The sequence below is a fragment of the Chaetura pelagica genome, unplaced genomic scaffold (genome assembly GCF_000747805.2).
Source record: "Chaetura pelagica isolate M959 unplaced genomic scaffold, ChaPel_1.0 scaffold420, whole genome shotgun sequence".
In the NCBI taxonomy this organism is placed as follows: Eukaryota; Metazoa; Chordata; class Aves; order Apodiformes; family Apodidae; genus Chaetura; species Chaetura pelagica.
The window spans coordinates 101,876-128,501 of NW_009951919.1; the positions used below are offsets into that span (position 1 = coordinate 101,876).

Here is a 26,626-nt window from a genome sequence, read left to right on the forward strand (position 1 = left end):
ACATGCTGATACTGTGTTGAATCTTTGAGAGACTCTAAGTGTTGGTTTTCTTGAGTAGGGTCTGCTGGGTGTAGCAGAGACAGATGGACCTTGTCAAACTTGAGGATGTGCAGGGGCACATCTGCACCATCTCACATAAATCAGCATGACTTGGACTCATGAATGAAGCAGGAGGATTTAGCTGTGACTACCTGTTTTAATCTTATGCAGATTTCTCCTTAAGAAATGTCTGAGCGTCAGAGCAGAGCAACTGGGTTATGAAATAATGTGTCAGCCATTGTAATCTAAATATGGCCCAATAGCTTCCTCAACTGACTTTGCTATTTAGCACTTCTTTTAGGAACCTTTTGGTCATGCTAGGTTATAAAGCTGCTGTAAAATTATGACAGGATTGTTATGCTGAGGCATCATTTGTTTTATGAAGTAGGGCAGGCATTGGAAGGATTGTTTCTGCTTATAAGATTATTAATCACCTGTGGGCTTAATGATTTAGTGTGCTACAGGCTAGTGCAACAATCTCATGAGGCTGTTTTTTTTTTTTTTTAAGTTGTGACTACCTGTTTTAATCTTATGCAGATTTCTCCTTAAGAAATGTCTGAGCGTCAGAGCAGAGCAACTGGGTTATGAAATAATGTGTCAGCCATTGTAATCTAAATATGGCCCAATAGCTTCCTCAACTGACTTTGCTATTTAGCACTTCTTTTAGGAACCTTTTGGTCATGCTAGGTTATAAAGCTGCTGTAAAATTATGACAGGATTGTTATGCTGAGGCATCATTTGTTTTATGAAGTAGGGCAGGCATTGGAAGGATTGTTTCTGCTTATAAGATTATTAATCACCTGTGGGCTTAATGATTTAGTGTGCTACAGGGTTGATTGTGTCACACCCATCTTTGGAAAGCTTCTCTTGCTGCTTCTGGTTTTCTCATCATACTCCTCAATCATATGCTTGTTTTCCTTAAAGGAGCAGAACTTTCTGAACATCCCTCACATGCCTCTTAGCAGAACAGCAACGTTTGGTACCTTGCAAAACACTAATGTGGGTGCAATCATATTTAGAGGGTGGAGTGCTGTGCCCTTTCTTAGCTTGGCAGGGTAAACTCTGTTGAAGCCTTTTGCTGCCTTCAAGAGTTTTGAGTGTTCTTCAGACATAAATTGACTGTGTCACAATTCATAGAAGCCTGCTCCTCACTGAACTTGAACATCTACTTCTTTGTCATCTCAAGTAGACAGTCACAATTCAAGTTTTAATCTTAGAAGCTTTTTCTTTTTCCCAGGTTGTTTTGCATAGGTTTGTGTTGCAAAGAGACTTGTGATTTTTGCAAATATCTGCTGGGTGCTTTGGGATAGATAGTTGTTCCACTGGCTGTATTGATCTGGTACATCCTGTGACAGCCTAATTCTAGCTAAACAGTTTAATATACTGCTCTCCTTTATGATTTTCTCATGGTAGTAACATCTGTTCTAGTGTCTGACACTAGGCATCATAAAGTAAATGTTTACAGGCAGACAAGAATTCAGCCTTTTCAATATTATAAAGGCAACAGGAAGATAAGTGTTTTTAAAATGCTTGTCTCATTTTAAAATTTATATATATTCCTGGCATTAAATTATTGCCTTGCTTAGAATAACTAAATAACTGACAAATATTAGGGTTTTTTTCTGTATGCAGAACCATTTGCTTTGGGACATCTCAAACAATATATTTTGCTCTTGAGATTGCACTTGTGTGTTGACAGCTTGGATGTGCTCTTGTTTGCTTTCTGATTAGATAAAATAAAAATATGTGCAGATAGGCCTGTTTTTAAGCACTGTGAACATATGCCAAGGCTCTTCCTCTTGGTGTCTGCTTTTCCAAAAGCCTCTTTTAGAATGTAAGACCTGTTTTTCTCAATCAGTTTTTCTTTTGTATCAGACTGAAATTTTAATGTATCTGAATAAATTGTGCATTCCCTCGTGTTTTGGAGTACTGTGAATTTTATATTTTAAAGATGTGCTTCCCAAGGCCACCTTTTTTAGCAGTGCAGTTTTTTCCTTTCCCTCACCTCACCTTGCAGGTTCCATGGATTATATCCCTTTCTCTGTGGCTAAATCCTTTTCCTTGTAGGGGTAATTCTTGTTTCTGGCTCTGCTCTCCTGCAGCTTGGATGTCTTCTGGTGTTTTCACAGAACTTCCAATTTATCTCTCAAAACTTCATATATAGCCATAGCACTTCATTTGTGCTTTCCTGTTTCCTTTGATGTTTTGGGGGCTCCCAAGTTGTGTTGGGGTTGTTTCACTGTTACTTGATGTTAGCCCAAGAAATCTGTCACTCACAGTAATAGGGCTGATCCCTTCATTGAATACCAAACAGTGTGTGTTGCTGTATTTTTATTTCTGATACAGTAAGTTCAGAAATGCTTAACATACATTTACAGGATTTTAATAGAAGAGGGGAAATCTGGTTTGTGAAGATGAGCAGTTTTATTTTCAATTACATGATGATGTTCCAATTGTTGCAGTTGAATAGGCAGTGGCATTTCAATGTTTGAATTATGCCCTGAATCCAGCCTGCAAGTGGCTGTCTGCACCATTCTTTATCCTTATTAGTAAGGAGGGGATTTTGCTGCTTTTTTAAGGAAGTACTCTGAAATTTCCACCAGCAGAACTGTTCAGATAAATGTGTGTTAAGTTTAGGTTTTTCAGAATGGTCATTAAAGGATTCACTTACAGTTAAATACTGTTTGCTATTTAAAGAGAGACCAATATTCTTTTGCAAGAGCGAGATGAGCACAGTCTGTCTGCTTCGTGCTGTGTCTACAGCATCCTCATGCGCTATCAAAGACTTAGGAAATTACAAGGACATTAGCTGAAAATACCAAATGTTAGGAAAGTGCTAACTTCTGTTATGAGCATCTGACTTGATTATCAGTTCTGTGTAAACCTTGTTACATCAAATCAAGAGAGTTCAGTACCTCTTTGCAGTGGTCCAACATTTGCTGTGCTTGAGATGGGATCTCAGGCTTTGTTCTCACTGTCAGTGAGAAGGTGGTTTGAGGCATTGCAGCAGTAGCAGCAGTTCAGTCTCAGATTGCTCAGGTGTCCAGGAGGAATTGTCTCATCTCTCCAGTATTCACCAAACAGCTGCTTGGGATGTTCAAAAGCCCAGGAGAGAAAAAAATAGCTGTTTGGCAATTGCATTTTGCCAGGCTATCATTCCCTGCATCCTCCAAGGGACAGTGGATGGATGGAAGGTCTGAAGTCTGCTACTTGAACCGTGCTTGTCTTTAGTTTGGTATCCTGGCCATAGCTGTCCTTATTTTGTGCTTCAAACCAACATTTAGTAGTCAAGAATCAACAAGATAAACAAACACAAAAGGATGTAACTATTTGCTAGTAACTTTTCACTGATGCTACTTTCTGTTGACTTTCTAAATGTGCTCTTGTAGTATTGCTACGAGGTATGGGCAGATTAGTGAGAGAGCAAAGCAGAGTCCTTAGGAGCTCAGCAGGACACTTCTGGATGTTGCTGTTTTTCATATATTCTTGGATTTAGTGTCTGCTTAGCTTCTAAGTCTTCTCTCTGTAATATTGCACAGATTTAATGATTAATTTCAACCTCATCCCTTTTCGTACCTAGAGTTGTACAACTATCCTAATTAAACATGCAGATGGTAAAATTGCAGGCTAGGAAGAGGTGTCTGGGCTTGGATGATAGCAATTAAATGATTTGTATTTGCAGGTGTCAATATTTATCTTCTGCCTTGCATCTGTCCTAGTTTATCATCTATGGGTGAGCCTGTAGTTCATTCATTTTAGTTAGCATTCCAGCTTCTTTTCTCTGGACACAGTGTTCTTGGCAGAGGAGAACACTGCTTTCCATAAGAATGTGTAGTAAAACCATATTCTAACTCTTACGGATACTGTTAGTTCTTCTGTGTTCACCTAAGGATTTTTTTTTTTGCTTAAGTTTCAGAAATGCAAGGTTCCAAGGCGCTTAAAATAAATGAGTTAGTGTCTCCTCCTGCCCCCAATTGTTCTCAAACAGGGAGCTCTTGCTAAAATTATTTAGGGTGATGCCCCTGACAAAAATACGGATGAACCAAGTCCCAGTTTCCACTGAGCTTCAGTATGTTAAACAGACACAATTCCTTTTTCTTCTCTGCAGTTCTCCTTGGCTCTTGCAGGATCAGAAGCAGCAGTAGCACTTTGGCTGTTCCCAGTTGAGTCATTTGGAATGCAAATCACTTTGCAGTGATGCCAGAGGTTCCCTTTGTGCTGGGCTTTATATAAAATGCATGACAGATTGTCAGCTTTGTCACCCTCCCTGGGCAGCAGGGAATAGGTAGAGGCTTCAGCTTTTGATTCAGACAGAACGAGATTAGTGTTGGAAGATCTTAATCAGCTTTGCTTTGCAGATAAATGTAAATCATGTCAGAATGCTACATTGAGTGCTTCTGACTAGTATTTTGATGCTAACATAATTCCTTGGTGCAAATAAACACCTACTGGGGAAGCACAGCAGAACAAGTGCTCAGGGGAACAGAGTCCAGTTGTGCCCCTCCTCTTTCCTCACTCTTCAAACGAGATGTGGACCTTAGGGAAAATCCCAAGCAGTATAAATTACCTGCTCTTGATTGATCTTGCACCATCTGAGCTGCCAGGGCTTGGGGTTGCAGGAGGACATGCTGCCTCTACACAGAGAATCTTGCAAGAAAGGTGGCTCTTGTCCTGTAATTAAGTGTTTCAAGTCTGGGCAAGGACTCTCTTTCCAGCTGGACAAGTAGGAATCCAAGCTGATTTCCTCTGAAATAATGCAAGTGGTGGATTTCTACTCTGTTTCTGAGCTTTGCTGCCTATTAAATATTTTGGTCAGTTTGAAACCAAACACTACATCTCAAACTGAAGTATCTCTGGAGAACTCAGATGCAGTGGATGTTGTGTGAGTGTGTGATGCAGTAGTGATTAGATAAGTTGCATCTACAAATTGTGTTGGGTTTTGGTTGCTATTCCAAGCCTATGAGTTCCTGTGACATTTGTTTCAAAAATACTCATTCAGGAAGAAACACATTCTTTTCCTATTTACAGCCATGTTAGCAGGACAAGGCATGAATTCTTGACTGTCTTTACAATTTCAATTTTGTGGAAAGTTATTTTGAGGCTGTGGAGTATTTTTTTTAATTACTGTGCAGATTTTAATTTCTCTGATTCTTCTGAGTAGTTCTGTCAGCACAATCCATGACACCAATGTGAGGGAACTGGCTCTGAAAACTGAGGAATGTGTCTGTGAAAGTTATTCTTTGGCATTGTGAATGGAAAGAGTAATGAGAGAACATTTAAGAATGTTACACAACTCTATTAAAGCTCCCATTTTGGAAAATTATGTAGCTGTTGAAGTCTGTCACCCTGACTTTTTGTGCCTCGGGTTTCAAAGATGCTGCTCTTTTGGGTCTTCACATTATTTTGTGAACTTATTAAAAATTGCATGTTGATTAAAAGACCTTGAACAAATCTCTTGTGTTAAAATAGGACCTGCTCTCTTCACTGTCACGCTGGATTCTCTGTCACTTAAATCCACTCTAAATCCAGAACCTTGGTGCCGAAGTCACTTGCATTATACAGTTCCTCTCTGAGGAAATGTGGCTTGGAGTGAGCAGATGGAGCAAACAGATGAGCAGACTTTGCCAGCATTTTGAAAATAGGTCTTGAAAAGATTTCTAGGATAGGAAGCAAATGGATCTGGATTAATAAGGATGGCACTTAAGTTGTTGGGTTTTTTTCTTTTTGTCTTTGGTTTTCTTATAAACTTTGCTTTCTTTGAGCTTTGATCAGAATTGCATTGAGTTCAATATCCTCTTTATTATTGGGTGTCTGGTTTTAAAATGTTAGTGCTCGCTCTGCTCTGCAGGGGATTTTGTTCTTTTTCAACAAGTCTTGTGGTTTGGTTCTTGTATTATCCTTGTACCAAAACCTTTTCCTTTGGGCCACAAGGTAGGCTAGAAGCAAGACATGAAAACCAGATGGGCTACACATCCAAAATGGAGCTGATGAAGCTGACAGCCTCTTTGTGATCTTACCAAGTGTGTCTTTGTATGGATAATAAAATCAGCACTCAGACTTCTGCCAAGTTTTTTTTCATTTCTCTTCTACTTTGCAGCCAGACTTGGATACGTTGCTTTCGCTTCTGTCTGAAGTGGTATAAATAGAAGTTTGGCTTTGTTACTTCTGTGCTGGAATTGTGATTTACGGGACCTTCACTATCTTGGTAGCACATGAAAGCCACATAACCACACAGGGGAACTTGCAGAACTCTCCAGAGCTACTTGTATGCAGCACTATCTATACTAAGACCACTCTAGCAGTGTCACTGAACTCATCCTCTAAACATTTTTCTGTGGGTTGCCTATTTAGGTATTTACAGCTTCAAATCTGGAACAAATGTACTTTTGAAAGCCAGTTCAGCCTGCACAGAGTAATTATCATGTGGGAAGTACTGTGTAACCCCCAGCAGAGATGTGTTACTATGTGCTGGTGGAGCTGCAGACAGTCTGTGTGTTAATGCCCTAATTTGAAAATCTGGGTTTGAAGGACAAGCCATGAGTTGAGTGCCCAGTAGCATGTTCCATGTGCTAGAGATGACTTAGATGAAAATCTCTTCAAGTTGTCAAATGGCTTTGCATTTGGAAAATCTTGTGAGCACCATGCCATTGTAATTTTAAATGTAAATTAAATCTTTTTCTCTTTTTTGCAGGAACTGGAGACATTGTTGCTGTCATGATTACAGAATCAAAGGTTAAGGAGATCCTGAATTACTTGGAAAAGAATATCTCTGTCCTGATGGCCATAGCAGTGGGGTCCCGTGTTCCTCCAAAGAACTTCAGTCGGGGCTCTCTAGTCTTTGTGTCAATATCATTCATTGTTTTGATGATAATTTCTTCAGCATGGCTAATATTTTACTTCATCCAGAAGATCAGGTATACAAGTGCACGTGACAGAAATCAGGTAAGGGGACTTCTTTTTTGTTTTTCCCCTCTTAAGTTCTGGAGATGGTATTTCTGTATACAACAGTCAGTAGAGAACAAATTATTTCTAAGGAATATCCGTCAAACTAGTGTCCAGAGCCTCCTTGCTACAAGGCAGAGCATGTTGATGTATAAGGTTTTTTGTATACTAAGTGTTTTCATCCTGAGCATCCAGTACAAGATCTTATTACGTGACAGGAAAGAATAGAATTGAAGCAAAATAGTTGAGTTTTGATGAGCCTAAGATATTCTATATTGGATGAATAATAAATGCTGTATGTGGGTTGGGAATGGGGAGGCAAGTTTAAATTGTGAATGAGGTTGTGTAGTGTCAGGGGACACAGAACAAATGTTACAAATTCTATCCATGCTCTTCAGGATAGCTTCTGTAATAGGAAAGGTAGTTCTGAAGGTATTTCCAAACTATAATTTGTCATGAATGTTAGGGTAAGAAAACTAAGAGCTGCTTAGTGATGTGTTAACTTTCAACCTTATTCAGGATCACACTTGGTACAGCCTGCCTGATTCTTCTGGTCAAATATTTTAAAGTACAATTTTGTCCAATATGTCTTTCTTACATTATTTTTAAGCTCTTAATTTGCTTAAGAGCTCAATTAATTGTGACCACACTTGGAGATCTTGGCGATATTAAGTCATCACCTCCAATATGGATTGAACTTGAGAAGTAAATGTTTTAGTAGTGTGGACTTAATGACCCTCTGCCTCCGTAGTGTGGCCTGGCTTTTGTTGAGAAGGGTCAGTACACCTCAGGAAATCTGCTTTGCACTCTTTGCCTTCATATCTCTCTGCCAAGGCCAAGTTAGAAAGCTGCTGACCTCTAGTCACATCAATTTCAGCTAATACACAGGAGCTCACTGCGAGGTAGAGCTCTGGTGTTTTGTCAAACCTAAACCAAATGCAAACTTATAAAGCCTCTGTTGTGACACAGGATTTCCTTTTCAATTTCTATAAATAGTGTCTGATGCTACAGGCCCTCTGGGCGTCCTGTAGGTTTTCCTAAGGATGTCATTCTTAAATGACCACACTGTAACCAGTACTTAGTGTGGTCCCTTGGGGATGGGGAAAGTTTAAATATAGCTGTTCCTCAATGAATGTCTGTGGAATACTGAATTGTGCCTCCTGCATCCCCTACATGGTACTAAGGCTTCTTCCAAATGTCTGTGTTTCAAAACAGTTGCTCCATGGGGAAAGGGCTTTTATGACCTTTTTTCTTTCTTTAGATTTTTACAAAGGTCAGAAGAAACTTGATGAAAATTTTATGTGGTTTAAAAAGCTGGGCTTATTAAACTTTAATAAGAAGGTGGCGACAGCTACAGCTTGTTTTTAAAGAGCTTTGGGAGCTTTCACAGAGAGAAGGCTGTACTGTTAGTGATGAAAGAACTTGTTTTAGGCTATGATCTTGTTTTTAAGTTATGTTGAGGCAAATTTTAAAAAAAAAAAAAAATAGAGCCATCAAAAACAGGCTGTGTTCTGCAGATAGCTCAAGTAGATACTGGTATTTCACATCACTGCTCTTGCATACTTCCTCCAGGAGTATGAAACTCTTGCATGTGGTGGTGGCCTTTACCATTTAGACAGTTCTGGGGTTTAAAAGCAAGCCTGGGCTGTATGCCTATGCCCTGACTTACCAGAATAGCAAAACCTGAGCATTTTCAGTGTTAGCATAAAAAAAGTTTCTTAAATTTAGAAAATGGAAGGGGTGGATCTCTTAAATGGAGGAGAAGGTTATTGTTTGGCAATTTATTTATATAAGAGAACGTATATATTTTGGAAGAGTTTTGCTATTATGCCTCCAATAGGAAACTAATATTTTAAGATTTCTTGTATCGTATATACAATCATATGCAGTACAACTAAATATAAATACCACCCACAATTGCTTAGTTGGTAGTGTCAAGCCTTTAAGTTAAATGCCTTTTCAGCCTTGTTCCTTTCTTAGTAATCACACTTCAGCTTATGCAATGATTATCTGTCCCAGCAGTGTGCCAGTGTGTTCTGTGTCATTAAATGCTCTGGCCAATATGCCTGTTCTAGGGCAAGTAATTTAGATTTGCTTAAATTGACCAATTTCTCAAGTGTTGAACTTCGGATGAGTTTTCTGACTGCAAGAAGTATATAATTTCCTCATTACCCAGCTCTGGTTCTGATGCTGCATTTCCTTCTTGGGTATATGCTTCAATGGTGGGACTGAGTATCTGATTATTTTTTTTCAAATCCATGCTCTAAAATATATAAAATAAAATTCTGTGGAAATCACAAAAAAATGTGCTTATATAATTCTAGAATAACAGTGGTACAGTGGGTTGTGGTGGAGTGTGTTTCTCAAATGAAAGCAGCCTTCTTGGTTTCAGTTTGCATGCGGAGAAAGTGTGTGATTCAGGGGGTTACACCTTATGAAGGATTTGTTTCTCAGTACAGCTGAGAAGGGAGGCACAAAATACACATGTTCGTTTCAAGCTATGTTGGAAGGCTTTGGCAGGTGCAGTTTACATTTTCAGAAGCAGCGTGTCTCTCTCTCAAAGGCAGAGCAACTTAGTGCAAGATGGAGGTGGAGCATGAAATACGTGAGCTTCCCTTTTTCCAGTCAGTGCAAACCAAATCTGATGTCTCAGGCTCCTGAGCTTTGTTCCACTCAGTGCCCTGTCTTTGGGATCCCAAGGACCAGCTGGCAGACAGCCCTTCTTCCTTGGCTGGGAACTGGGCACTGCAGTAGGAATCGGCACCTGAGCTGCAGAAATGGCTCCTTCCATCCAACAGTAGTGGCTGTAAAAACAGCATAAATGACAAAAAATACCTTGGCTTGGCAGTCACAGTGAAGTTCATCTTCAAACCAGTATCCATTTCAGTGTTACTTAAGTCTGTATTGGCTTATTTATATTTCATGACCCATAATTTATTTTTTTTCTATGTGAGATCCTGATGGTTTCAGGTAATAGTGAGAGTGAAACTAGGTTACACTGAGAGGATTCTCACGTCTCAGAATAAGATCAGCCTGCTCACAGGGAAAGAAAACTAATCAAGCTTAAGAGAACAAGGGGTATGTTAGAGCACACTGAATAAAAAGCATTATGAACAGAATATAACAGTAATCATCAGGAGGGCATTTAGCTTCAGCCTTAATTCTGCTGGCTGTGTTTGATTAGTTTTGTCACACAAATGTAGGATCACTTTTGTGGACTTCTGTGTGGTCCGTGAGATTTATGCCCATGCTTATTAAATGCATTTTTGGGCTCAATTGTAAGGGTTCCTTTTTTCCTTCCTAACAAATCTCCAGCTGTGGGCTTTGCTGTGAATGCTTTTTGTCTTCTGTGTTGGCCTACAGCCATGGTGTGTGTTGCAATGTTAGTATTGAGCCCAAATCAGTCATTATAAAGGACAGTAATGAAGCTTTATTATCAGGGTTAATTTGTGTTATTTTCTTTGTCATTTTATTAGCGTCGCCTTGGAGATGCTGCCAAGAAAGCCATTGGTAAATTGACAACCAGGACAGTAAAGAAGGGTGATAAGGTATAATAAAATTTCCACATCATAAACTTGAGCATTATGTTTAGTTTTTGCTGGGGAACCAATCTCAGTTTTCCCTTTCTCCTTCTGATTTATGTGTGACCTTGCCTTGCTTGTTGAAGGTTTACTTTGCCTTGTGGCATGGTGTTGGGTGTCACTTTGAGTATCAGTGTGTGCTGCAAGGCTGGATATTTCAAATAAGTGTTTCTTCTAAACACTACTCACACTTCATCTGGCAACTGTGCCTGACAGTGGTTTTGTGTGCTCACTGGCTGGGGTTTTTTAATGGTAGGAGTACACAGGGCTTGTTTATGTGGAGTTCTGTCAGTTTAGAATCATTGCATATATGAGTTGTGTAAAGTAAAAATAAATTTAGAGAAACAGGTAATAAAGGACAATCTCTTACATAAAGAAATATCCACTAAACCAAGGGGGTGGATGGATAAGCAGGTATTTCATTAAAGATAGTAAATGTTACTCCAAGAGGATTTTTTGCTAGTAGACAAGCTAAAATATTATGGTGTCTTAAGCTCTAAACTTTTTCCACTTTTATGAGCAGGAAAAAGATACTCACTTAATCTTGCTTAATTTTTGCTCTTTGACTTGAAAAAGGCAAGGGAATTCTGGCTATTATTTGATTTTCAATGAATTCTGGCTATTATTTGATTTTCAATAGAAGACTATTTCCTTCAGCCTTTTTTAATGTGATTCCGTTTTATTTTTCCTATCAGCACTATCAGCAATGGGAGAGTGGGAAGTGGTGGAAAACTTTCCTTCCAGAGAGAAGCCAGAAAAAATATATTTCTGTTCTTTCTTTCACTTGAGGTGCAGCCTCACCAGGGTACAGGGGCACGATCACTTCCCTACCTGTGCTGGCCACACTATTCCTAATGCAGGCCAGGATGCTGTTGGCCTTGGCTACCTGGGCCACTGGGCACTGCTGGGTCATGTTCATCTGGCTGTCAACCAGCACCCCCAGGTCCCTGTCTGCTGGGCACTTTCCAGCTACTCTTCCCCAAGTCTGTAGTGTTGCCTGGGGTGGTTGTGACTGAAATGCAGGACCCAGCACTTGGCCTTGTTGAACCTCATCAATCCAGCCTGTTCAGGTCCCTGTGTAGAGCCTTCCAACCCTCAAGCAGATCAATGCTTCCACCCAGTTTGGTGTCCTCTGCAAAGTTACTGAGGGGGTACTGTAGTTCCCTGGATCCTCCTTCCAGCCCTTCTTGTAAATGGGTGTCACATTAGCCAGTCTCGAGTCATCTGGGACCTCCACTGTTGACCAGGATTGTTGATAAAAGATGGAGAGAGGCTTAGTGAGCTCCCCTGCCAGCTCCCTGTGTACTCTAGGGTGGATCCTTTTCCTGAAGAAAAAACAAAACACCACCTGAATAAAATAGAAGTTTTAGCTCCAATGTGAAGTAAAGCCTCTAGGAGAATTGCCACTATATTTGATAGTGATTCTGTCAAATGCTAAAATAATACTCCAATAAGCCTTAGCTTATGTTTCAAATTACCATTTGCCAGCTCCAAATAAGGGGAGAGTTTTGTATGTCTGAAATACTTTTCTTTCTCAAGGAATCTAATAACCCAGTCAGTGATTTTGTATCTTCTCAGTAACAGCCACTTGGCACAATGCAGTTCATGGACTAGTCACAACTACTTTTACCTTTGTCACAGTCTTAATTCTTTACTTGAATTTTCATTCTCTTCATTTTAGGAAACAGACCCAGACTTTGATCACTGTGCTGTCTGCATTGAGAGTTACAAGCAGAACGACGTTGTTCGTGTTTTACCATGCAAGTAAGCTAGTCAAATTGCTTTGTTTGGAAACTATTCTTGTGCTCCATTGCTTCATTTCATGCAATATGTGCATTTGTTATTTACAGACACAATTGTTAGATGTTTCCAGTCCTAATAACAGCCACTTTATTTTAGACTATGATGCCAGAAGTTGTGAAGGTGGTGCTGGCACTGTTATGACACTAGAGATTAAACAGAAGATTACAAGCTTGAAGATGGGCAGTTTGGGCATATAAGCAGTGGAGCTATTAGGCTTGTAAGGGGGAGGGTGGTGTGACGCAGATTTAAGGACTGAGCAGACACAAAAAAACTGAAGTGTAATGGACCAGGTACAGCTGTAGCATCCTGCACAGCAGATGTGCAGTGTTGGCTGTTGGTATCTGAAACCACGTAGGAAACAGAAATGCAGTTGTTCCAACCTTCATACCTCCTCTGACATCAATCAGCCACTGTGCTATCATCTGTCTTTGGTCTCTCCAGGGCTGTGTGTTCTTGGCTTGTGCCTGAAGTACTTGCTGGATATTCTGCACTGGTGCTTAAAATACAGCAACCTCTTCCTCCTTTTAGGCCATTCACCTGATGTTTAGAGGTTTTCTGTTTGTTTCCGTTTGTCTCTTTCACTCTTGAGTTGGTTCAGGATATTTGCTCTTTAAGAGATGCTCTTTAAGTGCTTTTCCACCTGGTGATTGGTTTTGATGAATCAGTACATTTTGGTAGCCTTAAGCATTACCAAGGACATGTTTCTCTTGTATTCTCATATGCAAAGCCTTCTCCTTATCTACAGACACAAAAAAATACATCCAAGTTATTGTTGTAGATTTGCAGCCAAGGTCCAGTAATTTGGCCTGGGCTTGTATATAAATAGTGCTCTGCATGATACTCTAGAAGCAACAAAGTCATGGTGTTGGAGTCGAGCTTCAGTCATGCAGCAGCACATAAGAGCTCATTATTGGTCCTCTAAATCCTCCTGCAGGCTGCTCTGAATAGCTGGAATATTTTTCTTCTAATGCATCATGAATTTCTATCATCATGATAGGCAAACTGTATTCTTTTAATATCTTAATGATTTAAATGTGTGCGTTCTGATTCTGCAGTTGCAAGTTTAATTTACTTTACTTTTCTCTATTTTCTTTACCTCTTGGGCTGTGGGAAAGAATGAACTGGTTTAGATTGTCAGTGTTGTTGTTCAATTGCTATACCCTACAAGTGTTTGTTTGGAAACTCCCAATAAAATATTAGGTAATAGAAGAATTTAGTCTTGGATCTGTAAAGATTTGGGAGCTTTTGGTCATGCAGATGTGTGTGCCTTTCTTTTCTAGAATGCAGTCATTTTTACTGAAAGATATGTTCTCTTGCCTGTAAAAATGTACTCCCAAATGTTAGGTAAATATTCCAGAGATTTGTGTCCTATATTGTAATCTCAAGTAAAGCTTGCACATGTGAATTAAGATCTAGTCTTTGATATGTAGAATACTAATTGGAAATTGGAGGAGGAATTCCTGGGAATTGCGCACCAGTTTTGAAACACTAAGCTGTTTTTTTAAAATTGCCTCTTAAGAAAGCTTCACTTGTGTAGTAGTTCAGGGTAGTACTTTGAGTCTCAAGGATGTGGAAGGGAGGTTCACAAGTCCCATTCCTCTGTGCCTTTCTCTTTGCTGCTGGGCAGAGGTCAGAGGGAAGTCCTTGCCAGCAAAGAGAGAACGAGTCTTCATCTAAAAGGAAAGTGTCTCCTCCCACAGAGGAGAGTGCAAAACTGGGACTAAAAGTCCACTTTCCTAGTTAAACACCTGCCTCTGTTGAACACCATGTTTCTAGTATCAGCAGATGTGATCAGACCATTTAACCAATAAGATGATTATTTTTTAATTACAAAAAAAAAATACTTTTGAAGTTCATTTTCCTCAGATGCCTTTTGTGAGCCACAGTCCTGCAGACAGGAAGCTCCCTGCTCACAGGGATAGTTACAGCTGCTGCAGTAGCTGGATGAAGGTGCACCTGAGTGCCATCTCAGCACAGTCTCCCTCACTGCCGACTCTCATGTAAACATGGTATCAAGGCTCTCATGCCGATCATTTTCTGTCCTGTTTTTTACGAGAATATAAGGTCAGTGAAGGCTCAGATGACAGCCAAAGGCTGTATGACAGCTTTAGTTCTCAATTTCTGCTTCTCTTTTTTATATCTCGCTTCTCATCTGCTGCAGTTCAGCTTTGAGTTGAGTGCAAAACCATCTTGGCTAGATGGAAACACTGAGATGAATGCTTTCCACAGGACACTTTTATATTTGCAGATGAAGGGCCAACTGGTAGATATCAGATTTCACCTCAGGCTTTTTAGTCTTCAGCAACTGGGATGCTTCTCCCCATATCTTGTTTTCAAGTTTTAATCCCTTTCTACTTCCTGATAATTCAGCCTCTCATTTTAGTGCAGCATTTGTAGTTAGTTAAAAAAAAAAACAAAAAACAAACACAAAAAACCCCCCACACACACACAAAAACCCTGCAAGACAGTCTCTAAGTCAGATGAGAAAATAAATTGCAAGAAACCCGTGGAGAAAATGGCTTGACCAAGGGAAGCAAATGAAAGACTAGAAGTTTTTCTTACTGTGCCTGTTGAGGAAACTATAATCATTAGACAGTAGGAATCACTGACATAAAACATCCCTGCTGCTTTCATCGATGTAGAAGTATCATTTCCCTTTGGTACCACAATTGTCTGCAGTTAAGTATGGTGTGTCACTCTGTGCCTCAGCAGAGAGGAGGCTGGTCTGGGCAGGCACACAGAAGTCAAAGTCACCAGCTGAGCAAGCTGCACCTAAAATTCTATAGTGAAATGCTATATTTGTGATGTAAAATTTTATGGCAAGTGAGAAACTGGCCTATGTAAAAATAAAATTAAAAAATATTACAACCAAGGCAGTTGAATTTCTATCATTCATTTTGTGCTTCAGAGAGAGAAATATGTTGAGTACCCATAGCTCTTGGTGCACAGAGGGACAAGGCAGGTGTCTGAGGCTCCCCAGCCTGAGTAAGGAATGGCTGTCTTTTGTGAATATCATTATGCAGGTTAAAAATAAGTATTGTAAGCAGAAGCTTCTAGCAAGAGGCAAACCTCATGGGCAATTTTCTTTATTCAGATAGTTTTACTTTGCCATCACACTGCTGCATCTGGGAGATCAAGGGGCACTGGGTGAAAAGTGATCAGGAGGGGGTAGTGTGAAGGACTATGGAGAGATAAGGGAAGGGGAGAGCAAGGTGACAGGTTAGAGAAACACAGTGACATTGGAAAGGGCAGAAAGATGACCTGGGAAAGAAGGAATTTACAAGGTAGGAAGACAACTAAAAGTAGTGAATATGTTAAAATAAATGCCTTTTGTGTCAAGTTCTTAATGTTTCCTGTACTGGGGAAGAAGAGGGAAAGTGACAAAAGCAACTAAGCTGGATTTACAGCAGTTTTATGTTGTGCTGCTGTAAATATATATATTTTGTTTGTTTGTTAAGAGCAAATTAATATCTTAATTAAAATAATTAATACTTTTCCACTTACTGCAATGCCTTTGCACCACCCCCTTTGTCTCTGCTCCCTGCTTGTAAGGGCAGCCTCTCTTTTCCCCCAGCAGTGCTATGTATTTGTGGAAGGCAGGGAGGCTGCTCTGCCCTGGCAGCTGCTGGGCTGTGCTGGCTGTAACAGGCTGCCTGCTGCAGGGCCAGAAGGAGCTGTGTGCTGTTTGCCAGCCCGGCTGGGAGGTTTGTACCCCAGGGCAAGGGGAGCAGCTGCCTCCAGTAGTAGCCAAAGATGCCACTTTGCACATTGATCAGGTTCCTTTGGTGGGAGGCAGGTGAGAGCAGGGAAGTGTAGTGAGCTCTTGGGAAATGCCCTTTGTAAACTCCTTAAACCCTTCTCCTTGTGTGACATGTAAATTTGGGGGCATTACAGCACCAAGTGAGATCTCCAGCTCACTTTTTCCTCTCTGAAATGCTGCAAAGAAAGCTGTGTTGTGCAGCAGACTTGGCATGATGGTGTTTATTACAAGCTGGAGGGCAGCTGGCTTGGGTATGCTGACAGAGTGGAAAAATACCTGTGGGTCACCTGCTTGGAGTTCTGCCCGCATGGGAGTCTCCTTCAGTGCCACCAGCCTGGCTGCCAGCTGTGCTCCCTCCAGCCCTGAGGCTGGGGAAGCAGCAAGAGCTGTGTCACACTTGACTCCCTGGTGTGTGGCCCCTGGGGGAACACCATCAGCTGCTGTGACCTAGAGCAGCTCGCTAGGAACTCTGCAGATGTATGGTCTTGGAAAACAAGTGACAGAAATATGAAGATGGAGAAGGTTGATGATAGTGAAAAATACAAGGGCTTACTTTGTCAGACTTGAGCTTTTACAGTAATTCATGTGTTTACTATCTTCATTGCTGTGTAACTGCATTTTAACTCTTGCAAGCAGAGAAATCCAGACAGAGCCTGAGCCACGATGATACCAGCAAGCTTTTTAAGGGGTAGATAAACTACGTAAGTAGTAGGCAGAGCCATGCTGATCTAAATCAATAAATAAGCTTTGGGGAACTGTGTTTTAAAAACATATTCATAAACATCTTTGTAGATTTAGGAACTACAAGCAAAGATTTAAGAGGTCACAGAAATAGGTGAGCTGTTTTGGTGCATTTGAACTATATCAAACTGCTAATGACTCTTTAAAATAACTCATAATATTTAGCAGATGCATGTTGGCATCCATATCAGTTGTCTGCTTCACTTGATCTGAGTGCTTCTACAGCACTGATTAGCTGATAATGATACATTAAAGCTGTTTTCATACTTCTGTGGAGACTTGATGTCTGCTGTTTCCCAAAATATTAGATTTTCAAGTTTGTCCTACTCTGAAAAAGAGACTTCAGAATCTTGAAAGGAAACATAAGCAACCGAAAGCTGTAATTTGCCTAACTTAGAAAAATAGCCTCTGTATGTTTCAGAAAATTTCAAACCACATTCTGTCACCCAGGTTTTCAGAACATTCATTCTTGTATTGTTGTGAGTAATAAAGGGAATGTGTTAGGGTCTAATAACAATAGAAATGAGTTTGTATTTTGTGCAATTATTTTGACAGTATGCAACATATATTTATCTCTCTCTCCTGTTTTTCATGATTGCTGTCTTGCTAAAAGACTCAGTCCAACAACGTGGTGAACTGAGATTTTGTGAGTTTCTATTCCTCCAATATCTGGGATATAAATGAGCTCTATTTAAAAAAAAAAAAAAAAAGAGTTCATTTGTTTCCTGGCAATCTTCTGTTGACTATATTGTACCATATTGCAGGTCTATGCATCTTTAGCTAGTACAGGTAGGATATATAGTTGTAGTTGACTGGAACCCAGTTATGTTGATACACATTAGCCTCTACATCAGTCTAGGTAGTTTTAGACAAAACAATTATATACTTTCTTTTTTTTCCATGTTTGCTGACAAATTCATGAGGCCTTTTTCTCTGGGTGCTTTCCAGATATTTAAAAGAGTATTATCTGATAACATGCCTCATTTGGTCTTTGGTTTTACAATCTCAAGGGTTAGGGACCAAAGAAGTCCCAAACCCTATGATGAGCTTACTGAGGCCCAGCGCAGAACAGCAAGTACAACCTAAGAAAGGAGAGGAGGGAGAGTATGACTGTGTGTTTACAACTTCCTGCTGCCCTGGGGTGTGCATGACCTCTCTTACAGACCTTGCTGATGCCTCAGAGTGATGGCAAGAACTCCTTGTCCTGCCCCTTTGCTGGTTTCAGCACAGCTGGCTGAGCAGCCCTTGTGATTGCTGATCTTTGTTGTGATCACCAGTCTGTTGTGTTCAAGTGTGCCTGCTCTTACTGGCTTTTTGCTCTGCAGGCAGTGGAAGATCTGGGTTCTTACCATAAGCAGCTATTCTGACTAGATTATCAGGAGTAATTACTAAAGCTCTTGTGTACAAAGTCTAGTGACACCCATTTCTGCCGTGGGTATGATCAGAAAAGTTATTTGCTTTTTGAAGAGCCAAAAGGACATTTCCTTTAATTCCTTTCATTTAGATGTGTTGTTTGGTCTCTGTGTAGCCCATCCTTGTTGCATTGATTTATAATAATCTAAACACTGTTACATTTATATGACAGATTTTGTGTGCAAGGTAAATGACAATTCACCTTTGTCTATTGCAAAGTTCCCTGTTGTACAAGTAGAAGCTCAGTTTGCCTTGTCATCTTTGAAAGATTCTTTTTTTTATGATCATTATATGATGATGGACATGTTTTCCTTCCTGGTATCAAGAAATACTGATTGTAGAAAAAGCCTTTTTACTTAGATGTGTTAATTATAACAACCCTTTCAAAATCAAACAAAGGTGTGTTTGGGTTGATTCCACTGATTTTTTTTTAATAAAATTGACTGCTGGTGGATATGTGCTCTTCCTACCCAGTTTATGGCCCCTTTCTACATAGAAATTGAGACAAGACTTTACACAAGGTTATGGTGGGGACTTCGTTACCCTTGTTATTCTGCCCATGTACATACTCATATCCACAATAAGAAGGGGAAAAAATTAAAATCTTCCTTTAAAGTGTTTCTTCCTAGATAAACTATTAGTAAAGGGTGGCAATAGCAAGCAAGAGATTTTGATTTTATTATTATTATTATTATTGCAATCAGAATGAAATACTGGCAATTCTAGGGTTTGTTCTTACGGCTTAATTAAAAAGAAACTATCTAAAGCTTTGTTGAAATAGTTCTTTTTGTATAAAATAGAATTGTTTGCAAATTATATATGTGCCTTGTCTGTTCTTTTAGGCATGTTTTCCACAAAGCCTGTGTGGATCCATGGCTTAGTGAGCACTGTACGTGTCCAATGTGTAAACTGAACATTTTGAAGGCACTAGGAATTGTGGTAAGTTGTGAGCTCTTCTTACTCCCATATCTGAGACCCAGAACAGGAGGAACACCTGTAGGGAAGAAAGGGAGAAGGATGTTCTAGCACCCTTACTAAGAAAGTGTTTACATTTTTTTACCAGTGTCTTTGCTGCTGATAAAGTTGATTTTTTTGTTGTTGTTCCTTTTCCTGGTGGGTCATTGAGAATATATTGTTATATTTACATTTCTTACATTTTCATATCTACTGGAAGTCTACTAGGTCCTCTTTCATTTACCCTTTTCCCAAATTCTTTCAATCCTTCCTTGTTAGATTCACTGTGTAAATGTCTTGTTCGTGTTATGGTCTCCTGTAGACACCCTGAAATTTTACACACACAAAGCTGTGCCCTAGCTGAGGCCAGCAAGTTTTCCTCAAGCAGCTCATGGCTTATGGGATCCCTGAGGACTTCTTTGGTTGACCAGTTCACAAAATGATAAAAATAAAGAAACTGGGAGAGGATTTTTCTACCTTTCCCATATGAGGAAGAAATTACAAGGGGGGAGCAATGCTCTTTTCAGAAGAAAGAAATAAGAAGAGCATGTGCACATAGTGTCTAAAGCAGCTTTTGAATCAAGCCAACGAGAATCACCAGGACCCCGTTTTTAGCTCTCTCAGTTGTAAATTTGCACATTTTCTGAGAAATAATTGCAGGTATATTGTGGATGACCTATTTTTGCAATTCATAACATACCTGGATTTTTAGAGGAGGATGCAGTAGAATTTGGTGCATGTCATCGTTGCTCGTGGTAGTAAAATGTGCAGGCTTAGGCTGTGATACAACATATGTGAGTCCCTTTCCTGAATCTTAATTCTCTTTTCTGCTTCTTCCTCCACCTCTTGAAGGTGGACTGAGGAGCAGCTTTGGGTAGAACTTTCCAACGTGTGAGTTTCTCCCCTGTGTGATGCGAGGACACTGAGCAGCAGCGCGTGTGGCTTTACCGGCTGTGTAGGTTTGCTACCTGTGGAACATGCACCCTTGTAATGCGGAAATCCCTTGCTTTTCCAGCCAAACGTGCCATGTACAGATAATGTAGCCTTTGACATGGAAAGGCTGACCAGAGGGCAGCCAGCCAGCAGGCGAGCAGCGCTCGGTGATTTCGCCAATGACAGCGCCCTCAGCCTGGAGCCACTGCGCACCTCGGGCATGTCACAGCTCCCCCAGGACGGGGAGCTGACACCCCGCTCAGGAGAGATCAACATTGCTGTGACAAGTAAGTTGCCTTTGCCTTCCAGTACCCTTCCTTGGTTTTCCTGGTATCTAGCGCTCGCTCTGCACTAGCTCTGTGCCGTGGGGAGAAATATTTCCCCGCAGGGACGAAGGTGACCTCAGTGTCTCTGCAAGAGGCACACACTCCACATTGGAACTGGTACATTTTGGTACAGCAGTGCCAACACTTCCATTATTAATGGTATATCCATTTAGACCTGCATGGAAAAAAACACTGGATGAACTAAAATGACAAGAAAATAACCCTCCTGAATTTGGTAACCAGTACAAGAAACTGGATTGCCAAAACCATTCTTTACCCTTTCAGAATACTTAGATGCCATAACTTACACAAATAATGTTTTAGCTGATTACTATTCCTCCTGACACATTTTTTCCCCTGAGAATGTTACTTCTGGAATTCTGACGTCTGTTACCAGATGGTTTTCTTCCAAAATCTGTGAATTTAAAAAAAAAAAGTATTCAGTGTACCAACAATTGAGTGTTGTCCAAGTGTTTTATGACATCAGAAAACTGTTCCTACACTGCTTGCAAGCTCTTATCCTTAAGAACAGCATGGGAAATTTCCACTCACTGGGTTTTACCTGGAGTTTTTAATGTATAATAGAACTATAATTAATACAATATGTGTGGAGTTGCATCATTTTTCCATATAAAAAGTCTCAATTTGATGCATGAATGGTTATTTTTCTGGCTTAAGTGTAAAAATAGAATCCAGGCAGTACAACAGTCTGATTTTTCTCCTTGTATTTTGCTTATGTGAATCTATGATCTAGATTTTTAACTTAGTGACACTGTTTGCCACAGATGTTAGAGGCAGTGTAACTGATACAGTCCATTAGAGTCTTTCTTTAGATGCTGGAGCAAAGTAAATGTCTCATTAAAGAAGTCTCATCCTGTGGAACACAGCCCATATCCAGAAATTTCCTTTTTTCCTTAAGGAAAAACCCACATACAAAATTCTTTGCAAAGCCAGTAAGTCACTTTGTCATGTAGTGTTCAACATCTGATTCATCTTGTATTCAGCTCTGTTGACCAGAGAGCAAATCTGTTGGTATGCTGCTCCTTCTCACAGGTGGAAAACTTGAGTGTAACTGAACCCTTTCACTACTTGGTTTTACAGAAGGTTGTTTTTTTTACTGTCTGTTGCCAACTGTAGTACTGCTCTTGGACAGATGGGATGCCAGGGTGAAACAAGAAATAATCAGCAACAGTTCATTCTGACAATGTTTATAAAGTAAAGCTTTAGAAAAGGCTGTTGAAATGTTTGGATTTTATGGATGACACATGCATTCTTTGATGCATGAAAGTTAAACCAAAGGCCATATTGCACAAAAGTGTTTGTGTTCTGATCTATTACTAGGTGCCAAATTCATCTTGAGGAGGGAGAACTTTGAATAGTGAACATTCTTTATTAGCCTTCTCTATGCTACTTGTTACTTTTTCAATGTGTCTATATGTATACACTAGTGTTGAAATTATTTTTCCATGTTGTATTCCTGTCTGTTAAAAGGAAGATTCTAGTTGTGTTTTACTGTTGAAGAAGCCATCCTTTTTTTTAAGTAACACTGTAGCATTTATTCAGGAGGGAGGGGGCGAAGACACAAGTGTCAAAGAATATTGGGTATGCTAATGTGAAGAGCTGCATCTCAGCAAATCTAAACCAACCCTAACCATCTTTCTGACTTGGGGGTGGACTGAATTCTCATTATATTTTCCCTCATTCCTGCATTTCACTTTACATTGTTAAGTAATCTCTCTTTATCACTAACCCTTGGGCTCAGCCAGGAAATATTGTTGTGCCATGCTTTTTTTCCACACCTCTCTCCACTTCTTCTTTGCTAGCCTCCTCCAGTCAGTAACTCTGTGGCTAACCTCCTTCTGCTTCACCTCCTGGTGCCAGTCATGGCTTAGAAGCCTCTTGCCTTCCTCCAGTGGTGTTTGAGGGAAATATTGGCATCGCTTTGACATAAGCCTTCTCCCACGAGTGATTTCCTCCCTTTCCTTTGTCAACAGAAGAATGGTTTATTATTGCCAGTTTTGGCCTCCTCAGTGCCCTTACACTCTGCTACATGATCATCAAAGCCACAGCTAGCTTGAATGCTAATGAGTAAGTAAATATTCAGATGTTTCTGTATATTTCTGGTGGGTGTTATGTCATGGACAGCATTTGGAACAAATACCAAGGGAATAGAGAAGCAGGACAGTGTGGTTTTCAAGGAATCAGATGCCTTTTTTTGCTTTTCTCTCTGTTAACACTAGGTTCTAGGGTCTAAGGTCCCTCTTAATTTACACTTAGCTAGACTGTCTGAGGAAATCTCCTTGATAAGTGGAGCCATGGAATGAGGAAAGGAGAGGATATTTATATTCAGTTTTTGATCAATGGTCTAGGTAAACAGCAGATTTCTGCTATTAAATCTCCATGTTCAAAATTTGCCTGACAACCAAAAAATTACTACTATCAGTTATCTTTAGCAGTTCTCATCCCAGTTTCATAGTCAAATTTCATATTCAAAAAGGAAAAAAAATCCTGTACTCCTAGTTGGCAGACCTTCACCTAAGAAAAAGGTATTTAAATAGACAACCAACTTCTTGCTCTTAGGAGAGGGAGAGGTGAAAGCAATGAATATACACTAGTGTTTATTCTCAAGTGAGGAGAGCAGACCAATCTTCTGACCTCTCATTTTAGTGTGCTTAAGAATGGCACCCAAAGGACTGCTAAAAGACAGCCATGCTTTCCTAATTTTTACAGACACCCCCAATGCCTCCGTTCAGAGGGGCTGGGCAAGAAATTACTCTAGCACATGACTTTTTTTTTTTTTGTATAGTTCTGTATGTGAGCAAGTACAATCAGTTCTGTAGATGTATTAACTGGGTACATCTACCTATTTTCATTTAGATGTACATACCATCTGGGCTCATGATACATATTTAACCATACTGTATTGATTTGGGGGATAGAAAGTGTCAGCATTTTAGACCTCAAGCTAATCTTCAAGAGGTGCTATCATAAGTTCTTAGAGGTTTTGGTCATCTGGGACCTTTGCTTACCACTAATTTATAGATCTTCCTTTCCTCCTCTTTTCAAATACTAATTGGAAAAATGACTTAATGAAGGAAAGTTTTAGAACTTCAAATAGCACTGTCAAGTCTCCTGTTTAATTTTTTTTTTTTTCCCATTTATCAAAATCTTGAAATTGCCCCTGCCAGTCAGCACCTTGGCAAGATAGCTGTAGCTGAACAGAGTTAATCTGCACTGAAAAGTAGCTTGGGGAAGCATGGAGCAAGATGAGTTGTGAAACAGGAATGTCTGCTTTTCTGGGCATTTCCACATCATCAGGAAGAAGAGAAAAGATCATGTAGTGTCATCCAGATGTGGGCATTGATAGCAGTTGTATTTCTGCCTTGCTTTGGAGCTCTTCATTTTGTTGTCTTTTGCTCAGTCAGATCTGGGTCTATTTTTATGGCAAGGGCTTCTTCCCACTGGCAGAGTCCAGGCCTCCAGCAGAGTGTTTTCCCAGTGATGTTCCCTCAGCACAAACAAAGGGCTGATGGAAGGGGAGCTCCTTTCCCTAGTGCCAGGAATGAAGAGGCAAACATGTACAAGTGTATACTTTGAGGCAGACTTAAGAAAACTAGCAACTGCAGAACCCAGAGCTGTCAAAAATCACTTAGCCTTTAACCTCAACAGCTTTTTGACTGAATCCTTTGGGATCTAAGCAGCCCCACAAATGCTGCAGGCTCGACTACTCATTTTAGTCAGTTTAAAATGTGTATTAGATGTATTGTTTCTTTGACATTTTGTGTTCCTCTGTGCCAGACAAAGCATTTCCTGTGCTAAACATCATGCCAAAGATATGGCAGCCCCCTTTCACTGCCATTTTCATTAAATGTCATACCAGCATACCTGCTTTTATGCTGTTCTCCATATAAAAAGGATACTGGCATACCAAACAGTAGTTATGGTAGTGTTTCAGGAGGAAGCTGAGGGCTTTTTCTTATCAGGAAACAACAGTAGCAAGAATGAGGCCACATAATATGCTGATGCAAGGAAAAGATGCCAAATATTCTACATTAGAACTCAGCTAAAAACATGTCCTGATCCTTTTTTTTTTTTATGTCCTTCCCACAGCTTAAACATATTTGTTTAGAGCTATAGTTCTGGAGTTGTGTATATACATATCTAACCATGTATATATATATGTCTGTGTGTATGTGTATGCACACACACACACATTTTTAAATAGTTCCTGATAAAAGTAAACATTCTCTAGGTGATAAGAAAACAAGGAACCAGCTGCTTTCTCTTTGTTTCATAATACTCATGCACTGTTACTACTACATGGTTTAGGTAATGATTTAAAAGAACCAAGTGAGCACATTTTGCTTTCCTTTGTAGGGAACAGTCAGAAATTGCTATATAACAGTGTTTTAAAGTCCAAAAAGCACCACTTAAAGTTTTCAGTAGCAGGTGGAGTTTCCTCAAAAGTTTAGAAGTGCTCAGAGCTCTGTGTGTTTTACTAGTCCTGTAGGAATGATGTCAGGAGTACAGACACTTTTTAATACCCCAGCCTTGTATAATTATTTTTCACTCACTAATGTTATTACTACTACTACATTTTTTTCTTTTAGTATTGGGAGTATTAACTTGAATATAAATATTTTGTTCCTTTTTTTTTCTGCCCCACAGAGCAGAATGGTATTGAAGAAACGCTTTCCAGCCGATTGCCTTGGAGAGAGACACCTATTTTTATGCATCATTTATCGATCATGCAGCACAAGCAATTATCTAGTACATTCTATTTTTTCATAAAATTTGCTGATGCCAAAGCTTTGTATTAAGGAAAAAGTGAAGAAATAAAAAAAAACCAAAACAAACCCAAACTTGAATTATGAAATTTTACTCTGTGAGAATTTTATTTTTCGTGGACTTTGTGTGTTAGTACTGAAGTCTTGGCAGCCTTTTGGAAGTTGTATGAGGTGCTTTATTTTCTCTGAATGGTTTCATCTTTGGAGACCTGTATTCTCTCATTTTGGGACATGCAAGCTAACAAGTGGAAATACCAAGCAGTGCTGTTCTGTGATGCCACTCAGCACTGGAATGACTAACTATTATTAGTGATTGCTCAAAACCAGCTTGTTAGGGGAAAAAAGCTGGTCCAGGTATTCCAGTATCTAACAGGATTATCTTGACTCCAGCTGAGAATTAATTTGAAATATGAATGTTTTCTCCATTTCTCATATAACGCTCCTGTGTTGCACTGGGAGAATTGCAGTGTGGGTTTTGGCTTTGGGTCAGGCTTTGCTGAAGGTTTGCAACCCTGTTTTCTCAACATACAAGTCATAAACCTTTCCTGTCTTTTGCTTTCACCCCACCCTTTGATAAAAGTGAAGCTACTTCAAACCTCTTCTTCCTTCCTAATACCAAGGAAAAAGGTAGCATTTTCCCCCACTGCTGTCTGTGAAACCTTTCAGGGGTTAGTTTTGGTTCAAACTGAGATCGTGAGAGGTTGATAATGGTCTTTACTGTAGAAACTCTGCACACATGTCCCTTCTTGCCACAGCTGTTTTACTGGTGAGGAGGCAGAGGGAAAACATCTCTCATCACTGTCCTCACTCAGGCTGTTCCACACAAGTTTACTTGTGCAAGCAGTGGATGAGTAATTTCACAAGTCAGTTAAAACATGCAGATCTAATTCATAGCCAAGTGCTAATGCTTGAACTAATTAGATGGGTAAATGAAGGTAACAAATCAGTAAGGACAATGCAACTGATAGAACTTAAAACCTATTCTGCATTTAGTTGTTTTTGTTGTTCTCGTATCAAGATGTAGAGATTTGAAACTTAATGCTTTCTAATTTAATTAAATTAACAGAAAACCAATTTTATGGGAAGATTTAATAATCTTATATATGGGGAAATGGAGGATTTAATTTAATTTTATTTTTATGTATAGGCACTTTTAGAATTTAGGAACACAGCCAGAATCTACATTAAAATAGTTTCTTAATTCTTATCTGTCCAGCAGGCTTCAGCTGAGAAGGCAGCTTTTATAATAAGAAATGAAGTATGTGGTGTCTTCAGTACATTTTAATAGAATTATTTTTCAGTGTGTCCTTGTAAAATTTTGAAAGGAACGTGCAAACAATCAATAGA

General features: G+C 39.7%; 1 protein-coding gene across 2 annotated transcripts in view; it reads left to right on the forward strand.

The window, feature by feature from the left end:
• The window catches only part of RNF130 (ring finger protein 130), a 41,375-nt gene extending 16,043 nt beyond the window's left edge, over nucleotides 1-25,332 (forward strand). Inside the window, exons 3-9 of one of the 2 annotated variants that reach the window (XM_009995088.1) lie at nucleotides 6,731-6,981; nucleotides 10,458-10,529; nucleotides 12,244-12,326; nucleotides 19,122-19,218; nucleotides 20,249-20,453; nucleotides 22,487-22,580; nucleotides 25,161-25,332. In XM_009995088.1, the coding sequence (XP_009993390.1) occupies nucleotides 6,731-6,981; nucleotides 10,458-10,529; nucleotides 12,244-12,326; nucleotides 19,122-19,218; nucleotides 20,249-20,453; nucleotides 22,487-22,580; nucleotides 25,161-25,176 (818 nt within the window). In that variant the 3' untranslated portion in view covers nucleotides 25,177-25,332. Of the gene's footprint in view, nucleotides 1-6,730; nucleotides 6,982-10,457; nucleotides 10,530-12,243; nucleotides 12,327-19,121; nucleotides 19,219-20,248; nucleotides 20,454-22,486; nucleotides 22,585-25,160 lie in introns of those variants that run through there. The other variant, XM_009995096.1, reaches the window with a different exon arrangement.
• Nucleotides 25,333-26,626: the final 1,294 nt, after the last annotated feature.